Source organism: Atta colombica, unplaced genomic scaffold (genome assembly GCF_001594045.1).
Source record: "Atta colombica isolate Treedump-2 unplaced genomic scaffold, Acol1.0 scaffold1, whole genome shotgun sequence".
Taxonomy (NCBI): Eukaryota; Metazoa; Arthropoda; class Insecta; order Hymenoptera; family Formicidae; genus Atta; species Atta colombica.
Window position 1 is genome coordinate 1,667,325 of NW_017259183.1, and position 12,526 is coordinate 1,679,850.

Consider the following 12,526-nt stretch of genomic DNA (forward strand, 5'->3'; position numbering starts at 1 on the left):
ATATATATATATATTAATAGTATAAGAAAATGTATTGAAGATTTCATAATTTAACAATTTTATTCTTTAGATTTATATTAAACGCATATCTTTATATCAATTTCTATATGACAGTTTTAATAAGAACCACTGTGTGCACTGTTCATTTAAATTAGCTAATAATTTTTTTTAAACATATGGCGCCTCTGAGAAGTTTCGACGTCCTAGAGTTTGAACTCTCAAAGATAAGCGCTATTGTAGACTGACTTCAATGGGTGCTTTCTATTTGATGACACAAGGTCGACACAAGTAATTATTCTATCCTTATTGACATTCATAACAAAGATAGAACACTTGTGTCGATTTGTGTCATCAAATGGAGAACACCCAATAGGAATGCGCTTTAAGGCCGGAATTAGACTATGTATTGAAAAATGAGATTGAAGATTAAAAGATTAAAGTTTGACCAATCAGAATAAAAGCAGCCAAAATTTCTTTGTCCTCATTGGTGAAATTTCAATCTTTAATCTTTAATCTCAATTTTCAATACATCTGATCCCAGCTTAAGGGGATTCTAAACCAATAAAAATTACCGACAATTGCTAATTGCCAATTTCTCCGAATTGACTTTAGATCACCAAATTCTTTATACAATAAAATTATGCACAAAAAAGAACACCGGCCATATTAAATTTGACGAGAAAATCGGGGAAAAAAATTAAAAGTTCATTTTCAGCTCTTAGATTATTAATTCCCTTAATGCAGAAATTCTGTAGATCGTACTAAATGATACCTTTCCCGGAAGCGTATAGCATGCACAAACAATCCTGAGTTTGCGAAATTGTGATCGAAGGCCTAACAAAAAAAATTTTTCAAAATTAAAGTCGTATTTTTTGTATAACAATTACTTTTTTCCTCTTTTACAGATTCGAAAACCATTTAGCGCTATTTGGAATAATGTAGAATAATTGCTTCTTTGACACATTCTCTAATCCGCAGTCATTTTCCGCATGTAATTTTACCTAATTGATTTTAATGGCTGTGTTCAGCGAACTCAACAGTTGAGTGATCGCATGCTCTTATTGTATTCTTCCAGATGCTCTCAAATGCTAATTGGATGATCTAAAAGAATACACTAATTGAAGCTAGCGCTTACTCAATTATTGAGTCCGATCCTGAATGCAATCAATGACTTAAGCTTCGCTTAAAATTAAAGTAACGTTGGTGCAACTGAGCCTAAGAGAATTATAACCTGAGGTGAGAGCTGTGAGAGGTGAAATAAAGTGAACTTTTAATTTTTTAAAAACAAATTAAATAAAATCGTGGCATATTTCGAGTTTATAATTAGATTTTTAATTAATATATGTAGTAGTATGTATGTAGTAGATGCATACGTGTGACAGTCAATACTTTCAACTTTTCCCGCAAGACATGATGGTACTAAAATCACATCTGCCGGATTTTCCATGGGTTTTCTTACACCGTGTTTCGAATCCACTTTTTTCGTGACTGACCGCTAGAGTTTCTTATTACTCTGATTACGAATAAAGGCATTGTTGATTAAATAAAGTCATGGTTAAGCATTTTGCAACAATAATGGACAAAAATAAAATGAATAACAATTTGATTGAACGCACTCACTGCGCATTGATGCATATTAAAATTGCCGTACATTCACAAAATAACTTAAATATATGTTTATAAATAAACATAGAAATCGATTAAATTATTATGAATTATACTCAATATACATTTTATTGTACTGTTAATATAGATAAAATATGTATTTCATAATTCGAAATATTTGCATTTTATTCTTATATTCAAATTAAACCAGTGTAACGACTTTAATATGCATCAGTGCTTCCAATCGTATTCGCCATAATGCTTATTATATGAAGAAAGAGAGAATGCTTTTGGCGCAGTTTATGTCCGAAAAAAAAGCTATCGAAAATAATTATCGATGCGACAGATTTAAATTAAAAGCTATCAAAAAAGACCGGTGTGACGAACTAAATTTGGAGGTTATGAAGGCTGCATCTCCTCGAGGAAATTCATAACCTCCCTTGAGAAAAGAGAGCTAATAAAAAGGCTCGTTGTTTGATCAAGAAAGATTTATGAAATGAGAAACAAAACATTTCCATTCTTCAAGGAAGGATTATGATATGAATATGGATATTATTGGCTGCGTTCAGCGGACTCAACAGTTGAATGAGTGCTCACTGTTATTGGTGTATTCTTTTAGATTATCCAATCAGCATTTTTAGATCTGGAAGAATATATCAATCAGCATTTTAGATCTGGAAGAATATAATATCAGCTCACTCAACTGTCGAGTCCGCTGAACACAGCCATTGCATAAAAGGCATTTGGCAAGATCCTTAACTTTGAGTAAATTTTCATGACTCTCAATGGGGCCTGGAGCGTTATTCTGTAATTGGTTTACACGCCTACCAATAGTTGCCGGTGTTGTTGCGTTTTTTCACCATATAAAATATTTGCGCACCAATTACCGCGTTTAAGGCTCTGAATTATCCGTTTTTTTATTTTATGTTATTTGTTGTTAATATATGAATATGTTTACAAAACTAATAAATTATGAAATTAATATCGTATTACTAGTTTATTATTTTAAATCATTTAAATTTTAACAAGCACACTTTTCATAAGTGCCGAGGGTCTTTAATAGTATCTCGTCGATGGATTTGATAATCTATAAAGCCAATTTGGAGAAATCTGCAATTGTCAGTAATTTCTGTTGAGGACAGAGTGCGATCTATGCGAAAATTATAATATTCTACGTTTACATGTAGACAAGATAGATAGATAATACAGTTTATTGGCACAGTTAGAATACAGCCATTTTACATATATTCGTAATCTTGCAGCTACCAATAAATAGCATTGAAATAACAATGTAATCGGGATAACACATCTTATAATGTTTTTATGCTCAAGAATTAAATTATTCTTAAACATAATATAAAAACAATAATTAAAGATATAGTATCAGAAGCTATAGAATGTAATATCAGAAAATACATCTTTTTAGCTAAAAGAAAAAACTTATTATATACCGATCTTGCATTCATTAAAGAAATCAGTTATAATCTCATTTTCATTCTTTTTAAAATTTCTTTAATGTCAAACAGAGCTTTTATATTCAACTTATTAAACTTAACTAACATATTTTTCTTTGCTAAATTTATTGCAAATCCATAATATATATAGTTCCCATCTTTGATGAGACCATTTATCTTAAATCTAAATAAGCTAAATTTCAAAGAATTATGGTCACAGTGAAGGTGATTGATAGCTACACTAGCTTTTCTGCTTAGACTGGAGATAAATCATAATTTACTTGATTAAAAATAATATAATTGAAGATATTCAGTGCCTTTATAAAGAACATTAGCTCTATATTTCAAGAAATCTTTATTATCCTTATTGCATTGGGTTTTAAAAATACTAGTGATATCCGAATAAGGTATCTCCACCATCAGCAAATCATCTTCAGAGACGATCCCTCTTGCCTAACACGTCCGCATTATCGTTTCCTTGAATATTACGGTGAGCTGGAATCCAAATCAGATTCGATATTTTTATCTTTTTCATTGCACTCGACAATAATATGATTGATTTCTTGAATTATATGAGATTGTATTTAAGTTTGCGGATGTTTTGAAGAGAGCTGAGAATACTCTTGGAATCCAAAAAGATTGTAAAATTGACATACTCAGAGATGTTTATACGTTTTAGGACTGTCAGTAAAGTGATAGCCTCAAACGTGTAGACAACATAAATTATAAGATATCATCTAATTGTGTAAATGTTATGTAGATAATTAACTAATGTGGCGCACAAGTCGTATCAACACACCACCATGCAGAAGAAATTCTCGCGACAGCTAATCGATATATTTCTTTCTGTAATAACCTTTTAGCTCTTACAAAAAAACGTTAATTAGCTGTTGTTCAAATGAGCTTTCATAATGTGTATTGAATAAATTTGAACTGTATTAAAGTAAGTTCTTCATCTTGCTATTTGTAGAAATAAAATTTTATGACTCAACGTTTGTATTAATTTCTTAATATTTATAAACTAGATTTTTTTATCAATTTTGTAACAATTTTTTACCTCGAACATTCGCGAAAAATAAATAATGAATTTAATAAAATGGATTTTTAATAATAAGAAACAATAAATATTATGCATATTGTGCATATTGTAGCAACAAAAATAATAATAAAAGTTTTTTATTTTTCTTAATTTAATCCTTAGAATTTTGATATTATAATTTACAAACGTTTTCTAAAAAAGTTAAAGTTCACATAATTTATGGATTTAATAAATACTTACATAATTTTACTTAATAGGTATTTATATAATTTACATATATAGTGGGAATATGTATGTGTCCACATAGCTGAAATATTCAAAATACATCACAAAAATATTCTACAAATATTGCCGTATATTTTTATAATCTCTCATACAGCACCAAAGACTTCAAAAGATATTAGAACATTTTAAGAATGTACAAGACATTCTTAGAACGTTCATATATTCCATTAATGTCGTGTGCTGTCTGGGCTATTCCTAGACATATTTTGGACAATTCTACTCTGTGGGTGTAAAAACTGTTTTATAATTTAATTTTTAATTCTTTTATATTATATAAAATGTTACTGATGCATTTTACAATAGAATCTACATTATTTTACAATATAGTCTACATAGTCTATATTATTTACCATGAAAACGTGATAAAGATCATGTAATCATCACGTAGATTTCATGTTCATTTAAATAATTCTTGTAGACGTAACCTTAAAATCTACGGTACAACCCTGGTTTAGAATCTTCTTAAGCATAAATTTTTGTTAATTGTATAATATCATCGTTCTGTAATTATCCCTGCACCCTTGGAAGTCCTAGGCAAATTTTTGTGAATTCAATGAAGTCCCAGGATATCAATCATGAAACTTTAATCATGAAACTTTCCTAAGATGGAAAGTGAAAAGTGAAAATTTTAATCATTGAAGTTAATGGAGAAATATTTCACTTTTCACTTTTCCTAGGAAAAAAGTTTCATGATTGATACCCTGGAATCTCATTGAATTCAAAACTATGCCCAGAGCAGACGATCTCTAATAGTATCTTGTCAGTGGTCAAGTATATACGAATTTTGCTTTCACGTTTGTGTCTCTTGACCAATCAAAATGAAACTACTGATCAGTAAATCCTTTCCGATTGACCAAAAGACGCAAACGCGAACATAGTTGCAATCTCCAATCACTACTGTGATACAAATATTACATCGTTGACATGAAAACACCACTTTAATGTTTTCTGAAAGAAACGTATGTAATCATATGTGATTGACATATTTTGTGATAAAAAATCGTGTTATCGTTGAGTATTAAAATCTTGATGTTGATGTATACAGACTAATAATTATTCTTTATATATTGAAATATATAAATACGGATCTAGAAATAAGAGGAGAAATTTCTTAACGTATATCTTTGATATTTCTTATTCCAATGGCACTGACAGGACCTAACTTGCCGAAAGTTCCGACTCCTTTAAAATCTATACAACACTATTTAACAATCGCGTTGAAGCATGACCAGCGAGACAGCGTCGTCAGCTATTGGTGTATGTATATTAATAATATATTATGTATTCTAAATCTAAACCTTAATTCTAGAGATTATAGAAATATTTCAGTAAATTAGTTTCACACAGAGAAGAAAATAAATATATTTTCTAAAATAAATATATCTTTCATTAAAAATTAAACATTCCTTGCTTTTTACTTTAAAGTGAAGGAAAATATCTTTTATTAAAATTTACATCCAAAACAGGTCGCTTGTATGCTCTTCAAACTGGATTGAAGTTGTCAACCAAGACATCAGAAGAAACCAATTTTCTCCTGAAGCTAATGGATTGGTTGGAAACAACAAAGAAAGAACTGCATGACAATGAAGCCATTACTAATGATGTAGCTGCTCAAGCACACTTAGAAAATTGGGCTTTGAAGCTTTTTTTATATGCTGATAAGAATGACAGGGCTGCAAATTTTTCTCAGAAAGTAGTACAGAGTTTTTATACTGCTCAGATGCTGTATGATGTATTGACATTGTTTGGAGAATTGAGTGTAGAAGCTACACAGAATCGGAAGTACGCTCAATGGAAAGCAGCTTATATTCACAATTGTCTAATGAATGGAGAGACTCCAGTACCAGGACCACTAAATGAAACAAATGATGAAAATGATTCAAACAAAACATCGAATGACAATGGTAAGTATTAGCTATTTATTCTCATGAATTTTCGAAATTTTGATAAACATTTTATGGCTATTAGATGAAGAGGCTAAATCAAATGTAAGTCCTACGAGTCCTAAGGATAATACTTCGCTAGACATTCCATCCATTCCTCCAAATCCACCAACTACAAGAACACAATCGTTTGAATCAGAAGATGATACATATAAAACAGAAAGTAAGTTTCATGTAAATTGATATTTATGAACGGGATAAAATGGGTAATTTAGAAATACAAGAATACGAAATAATTATTTTATCGGACGTAATATAATATAATTTTAGGTGGTGCTAAGTTGTCAGTTGAGCAAATCGGTAAGGCTCAAAAATTTATCAAATGGGCAAGCAGTGCATTGGACTATGATGACGTAGCTACTTCTGTAATGAATCTTCGGAAAGCTCTGCATCTTTTAACTACAGGTCAGGAATCCACGTAGATGAATGAAATGTATATAAAAACTCACACGTACAATAATATCTTACTTACAATTAATTATGTTAAACTTATCGCTTGTAACGTGTATAATGGTCAGTAAAAGATATTATATTAATATTTTACAATTTTTACAACCTTTGGGTACAGATAATAGAAAATGATTTAAAGAGGCATGATTACAATTAACACTAGTCAAATCAACCTCGAATATAGTACACTTAATGAAAATAGAAATTGTTAGACTGTCCAGATTGTAACTATTATTACTGTTCAAATGAGAGATGTATAGCTGTATTTTCATTATATTTATTGAAACGATTTAATTTAAGAGCATATTTTTTAATAAAGACTTTAGTATTGATATCTTGTTTTCCAAATAATTTTAATGATGTTATTAATGAAGCTTTCGAAATTGTTATATTGCTAATAAACAACGAAAACTGAACATTTAAGTAGTAGAAATTAGTTATTTTGAAAGTAAAGATCTTGAATTAAAATACTTTCAAATAAATGGCTTGTGTGGTTTTTAGAAATAATATTGCCTTTACAAGCGCTTTAGTATTTAATAATTATTAATAAACTTATTGAAAGCAATAAAAGTATTTATATTTTATTTCACACGATATGTACATTTAATATCTTGTAACATGATATATTTTTTTAAATAAACTTAACATTAAATAATGTAATAAATATACAAAATGTGTGCGTATCAATCTTAGCCTATAGCCTATAAAGAAAAAAATCTCAACATTTCCTTAGAGTTTTTATCAATTATTTGACAGTGGTGTGCGAATAGCTCGAATTCAAATCACAATGAATTCGATTTGTTTTCGAATCTGAGAGATTCAAAACCGAATAAGTTCGAAATATTTTATTTATTTCATTTTAATGTAAATCCAAGAAAATTTGATTTGAATTCGATTCGTTTTTGAGGATATTATCACAGATTTGATTTGATTTTATAATAGCATAAATACATGATCTGCACATCTCTATTATTTGATGTATCTTTTATAGTGTAAATGTAAAGCTTTTAGAAAAATTTAGTGAATATCATATTTCTGGTTCACATTTAATTTTTTTACTCAGTATTACATGCAAAATAAAGAAAAAAATATATAATTATGTATTTAATGAAAATATAATTAAAATCTTTTTCAAATTAAAACTGGCTGTTTTAATTTATAAAAATTATGAGACATATATTAGATGTACAATTTTGCTTCCGCCGTTTTTTTTCCGAAATTCGAGGCTTTATTGTAAAAAACTGGTTATACATTTATGATTCAAAGTATTGTCTCTCGCTGGCCACTACTTTCTCCCATCTTTCGGGTAGCGTATGAATCCCGCGTCGAAAAAACTGGTCATCTTTTGAGGCTATCCACGAATCGATCCAATTTTTTACTTCTTCATAAGACCGGAAGTGCTTTGGTCAGCCAGGCCGTGTGCCATTGATCGAAACAAGTGATAGTCAGAGGGAGCAACGTCTGGAGAATACGGCGGGTGGGGTAGGATTTCCCATTTCAACGTTTCCAAGTATGTCTTGACCACTTTCGCAACATGGGGTCGAGCATTGTCATGCTGCAAAATCACTTTATCGTGTCTCTCGTTGTATTGCGGCCGTGTTCTTTCAATGCTCGGCTCAAACGCATCAATTGCGTTCGATACCGATCGCCTGTGATTGTTTCAGTCGGTTTTAACAATTCATAATACACTACGCCGAGCTGATCCCACCAAATACAGAGCATGACCTTGGAGCCGTGAATATTCGGTTTGGCCGTTGACGTGGAAGTATGGCCGGGAACTCCCCATGATTTTCTGCGCTCGTAATGAACCCATTTTTCGTCCCCAGTCACAATGCGATGCAGAAATCCCTTCCGTCTTTGCCTTTCAAGCAGCTGTTCACAAGCAAACAAACGCCGTTCAACATCTCTCGGCTTCAATTCGTACGGCACCCAATTTCCTTGCTTCTGAATCATTCCCATGGCTTTGAGGCGTTTTGAAATGGCTTGTTGAAATCACTCTCAATGATCGTGCCAATTCTTCTTGATTTTGACACGAGTCTTGCTCAAGTAATGCCTCCAATTCTGCATCTTCGAAAACCTTCTCTCTTCCACCGCTATCCGGACTTCGACGTCAAAATCACCGTTCTTGAAGCGTTGAAACCATTCACGACACGTTCTTTCACTAGCGGCCTCATCATAAGTATTTGAGAGCATTCGATGAGCCTTAGTCGCAGATTTCTTCATATTGAAGCAAAAAATTAAAACCTCCCGCAAATGACGAGAATTTGGCTCGTAAACTGACATTTTCAATCGAGAATAATTTTATGATGCAGACACAAATCGACTAACGTTTCTATGTTTCTATGTTATTATGTTGACAGATCCTCAAGTTTATTGTATGACGTTTATGATCTATTTATTTCGACCACCACTTACCGCTAAAGCAATCTATAGGAAAACGGCGGAAGCAAAGTTGTACCTAATATATAGAAAAGGATGTCAATTATTTAAAACTTTTTTAAATATACGTAAATACGTACAGTCCATAAATTACAATAACCCAAAATGGAAATATTATTTGATATGAAATTGTTTAACTATCGTGGGTGTCAAATAATAATTAGAAAAATCTATTTAATAGTTCCAATTTTGGTTTTATTTATCAAATTGTCTGATCACATTCGTTATTCGCACGTAGAGATTTTAAGAAATAAATTAAAACTAATGCGCACATATGTCTCAATTATTAAGAAACATTTTCTATGCGTTCATACACGCTCGCTCACACGGTATATATAAGAGCACATTCATTCAAGTGGCAGTTAGTACCTCGTGCTTAAGCTAATGTCACTGATGATTGGTCGCATTATCGGTTAATGTTGCGCGTAGCAGATTAATTTCTAATTAAATTTCTTTCTCTATTTATATTACAATTTTACTAGTTTACATTATAGCCTCCTATGATTATATATCATAGTTTTTATATTTATAATTATGTATATTATAGTTATTTCATAAAGATATCTTTAACTATTTATATTGTAGTTCCTATATGTTTTTTGTATGTGTGTTATTTATATGATATAACTGCTTATATTACAATTGTGTAATGTTTTATATATAGCTGTTGTGTGATAGTCATATGTTACGGTTTTAAAAGAAATTAAAAGAGTTACAAAGTACTATCAACTATCTACTATAAGATCAAACTTCTTTATTTTTTAAATCAATTTCATTGATGATATATATATATATAGAATTAACTATTTGTGATCTTTTTCTCTTTTTGTATCATTGTATTAATTATAATATGAATAGAGAGAAAAACAATTTCTTTAATCATGACTAGCAACAATCGATAGAAATGGTGTGGACCGATATTGTGGGATGAACTATCATCAATTAACGGACACAACATTTACCGATCATCGGACTGTAATTGCTATCACCAAAACTCAATGTTTGTATTTATAGATTTTTAGTGGTAATTAAATAATATTTATCGAAGAAAATATACACATCACATATTCATTGAGTGTTCTGCATCGGTGATAAAAAATATTTCGTCATAAAACTTTACATAACTTTACTTCCATTAATTACAAATCTTATTGCGTCTCAACATCGCTCGCTTTTTATTCTGCAAACTATATGACGATATAGTGCACAGAGTAACACATAGAGTGCAACAAAAATTTATCTCACTAATCACATTAAAACTGATCACTGTAAAGTAAATTATATATTCCTCTTGCATTCCCTTCCAGAGATGTACATTTTTTTTCCTAGTTGATTCATAGAATCCTAAATTATCATTTTCTTTTTTCCTATATATTACATAGGTTTTTTTACTGCGTGTCAAATCTTTGAATATAAAAGATTCAAAAAGCTATTAAATAACGGTGTCTTGAGAGAAAAATTTTATTTTTCAAAAAATGGGGAACGAGAGTATATATAATTAAATTAATCTTTCTCAGAATCAGTGTCCCAGAAATGAAATCGCAGAATTAAGTGATTTAAAGTGAAAACAGCTAACACATTTTCCAATTGTAATCCCGTTCAGTCTTGCTTCTTCGCTTTGTCGTCGACACCGTTCGCCGTCACCGATTGTGCGTTTTCTCGCCTGAGTTGCCAATCGATTACCAGTCGCCCCGTCAGCATAAAGAAGAATACCTGAAACCATTTAATTTACAGCTCGTGGAACATACAATGTCGATAAATAAACACTTACCAGTGCCGGGGCAATCCTCTCGAATTTGTCGTTAACCATGTAATGAGAGTACACGGCCATCAGCATCAAAAGAAGCAGCACCGTGTTCGATAAGTTTTTAACTTTGTCTGGAAGCAATTTACAGATGATTACTGCAATGAACCAGTTCTGTTCATCAAATATGGCAATTTATTTGATACAATGATTAAAAAAGAGCAAAAGATTTATATCAATTAAAGGTCAAATTGAAAATTTACGAATTAATTTAAGTTAAATTAAAGGTAAAATTTGTAAATTTATTATTACAAAGAAAAAAATATAAATAAACACAGTTTTCATGTTTATGACTATATTTTAGGTATTGTTTATTACTATATTTTAAATGTAGAAAATTAACATTTTAATATAAAATTTATTAAAAAATGTATCATTGGGGACAGGTCGAAAAATTTCGAATATTTTGCTTATTATGATTCCATGATTCCTAAGAAAGTAATTTATTGCTCTGATTTATTTTTTTATCTAATTTTCAAGATACTTTACAGATTGATCCTAAAAAACAAATTATTAGAAAATTGCTATTTCAAAATAGTAATATAAACGACAAATTCTGATTTTCATGTTAAAATTGACAGTATTCATAGACAGTATTCATAGATAGTATTCATGTCATTTTCATTTTCCTAATGTTTATTTAGGTTCCGTAAAAGTACTATAAAAGTACTATAAAAGTGTTATAAGGAGAAAACTAGATAAAGAAAAATAATAGACTGTTTCTTGAAAAGTTACGAAATCGTAACAAAACCGAAAATTGAAAATTTCGATCTGTTTTCTGAATCATTTTGAATGATTCCTATATTTTTAATAAATTTCATATTATAATTTAATTTTCTACATCTTGAATATAATAGATAATAAATAATACTTAAAAATTATGTCTAATTATTATTTCCTTCTTTTAAAATAAATTCACAAATTTCGTTTTCAATTTGAATTATATAAACGTTACAAACCTCTTGCTTTCCTTAAAGTTAAGAATTTGCATGGGATCATAAGTGCAAGCAGATGAGGAATCGACAAAAATAGAAACTTATCGAGAAAATTCAAATTTCTAAAATTTTATAAAAATTAATATTTGATTTTAAGATTAAGGCAATTAAAGATCAGAAAAAGAAACACACATGATAATAAATATTCGTGAGAGAATCAAGAACTGTATATAATAGGATTGATGATACAATTACAAAATTTTGAATATTTGTGAAACTGATAATTTGACAGAACTAGCGATTACAAAGGGAGGACATTATGATGAAAGAAGGTAGTTGATCTTTTGCACCTACGACTTGGAATAATCGCCATGGCGAGGCCGCAGATAATCTCGAGCGAGCCGACTATTCTCCGATACCACTTGCTGGGTACTTTAAAGTCAAGTGTTCCCGAAAGTGGGAATACTTTTGCGTACTTGACATATTCCTTCCTCTGAAATAATAAAAAAAATGTATCTGTTTAAATCCTGATAAATCTCTTCAGTGAAATTGAAAAGTAATTATTCTATATA

General features: G+C 30.2%; 2 protein-coding genes across 2 annotated transcripts in view; one reads left to right on the top strand and one right to left on the bottom strand.

Moving 5' to 3' along the window:
• Positions 1 to 5,375: 5,375 nt before the first annotated feature.
• Positions 5,376 to 7,108, top strand: LOC108693176 (vacuolar protein sorting-associated protein VTA1 homolog). The gene is made up of 4 exons (XM_018202022.1): positions 5,376 to 5,640; positions 5,850 to 6,287; positions 6,352 to 6,489; positions 6,597 to 7,108. Exons 1-4 carry the CDS (start codon positions 5,526 to 5,528, stop codon positions 6,746 to 6,748), a joined length of 843 nt encoding a protein of 280 aa, XP_018057511.1. The 5' UTR covers positions 5,376 to 5,525; the 3' UTR covers positions 6,749 to 7,108.
• Positions 7,109 to 10,079: 2,971 nt separating this feature from the next.
• Positions 10,080 to 12,526, bottom strand: part of LOC108693812 (transmembrane protein 35) — a 9,851-nt gene continuing 7,404 nt past the window's right edge. The window contains exons 2-4 of the mRNA XM_018202965.1: positions 12,309 to 12,447; positions 10,987 to 11,093; positions 10,080 to 10,928 (exon numbers count right to left, since the gene is read on the bottom strand). Coding sequence (XP_018058454.1) covers positions 10,815 to 10,928; positions 10,987 to 11,093; positions 12,309 to 12,447 — 360 coding nt within the window. The 3' untranslated portion in view covers positions 10,080 to 10,814. The remainder of the gene's footprint in view (positions 10,929 to 10,986; positions 11,094 to 12,308; positions 12,448 to 12,526) is intronic.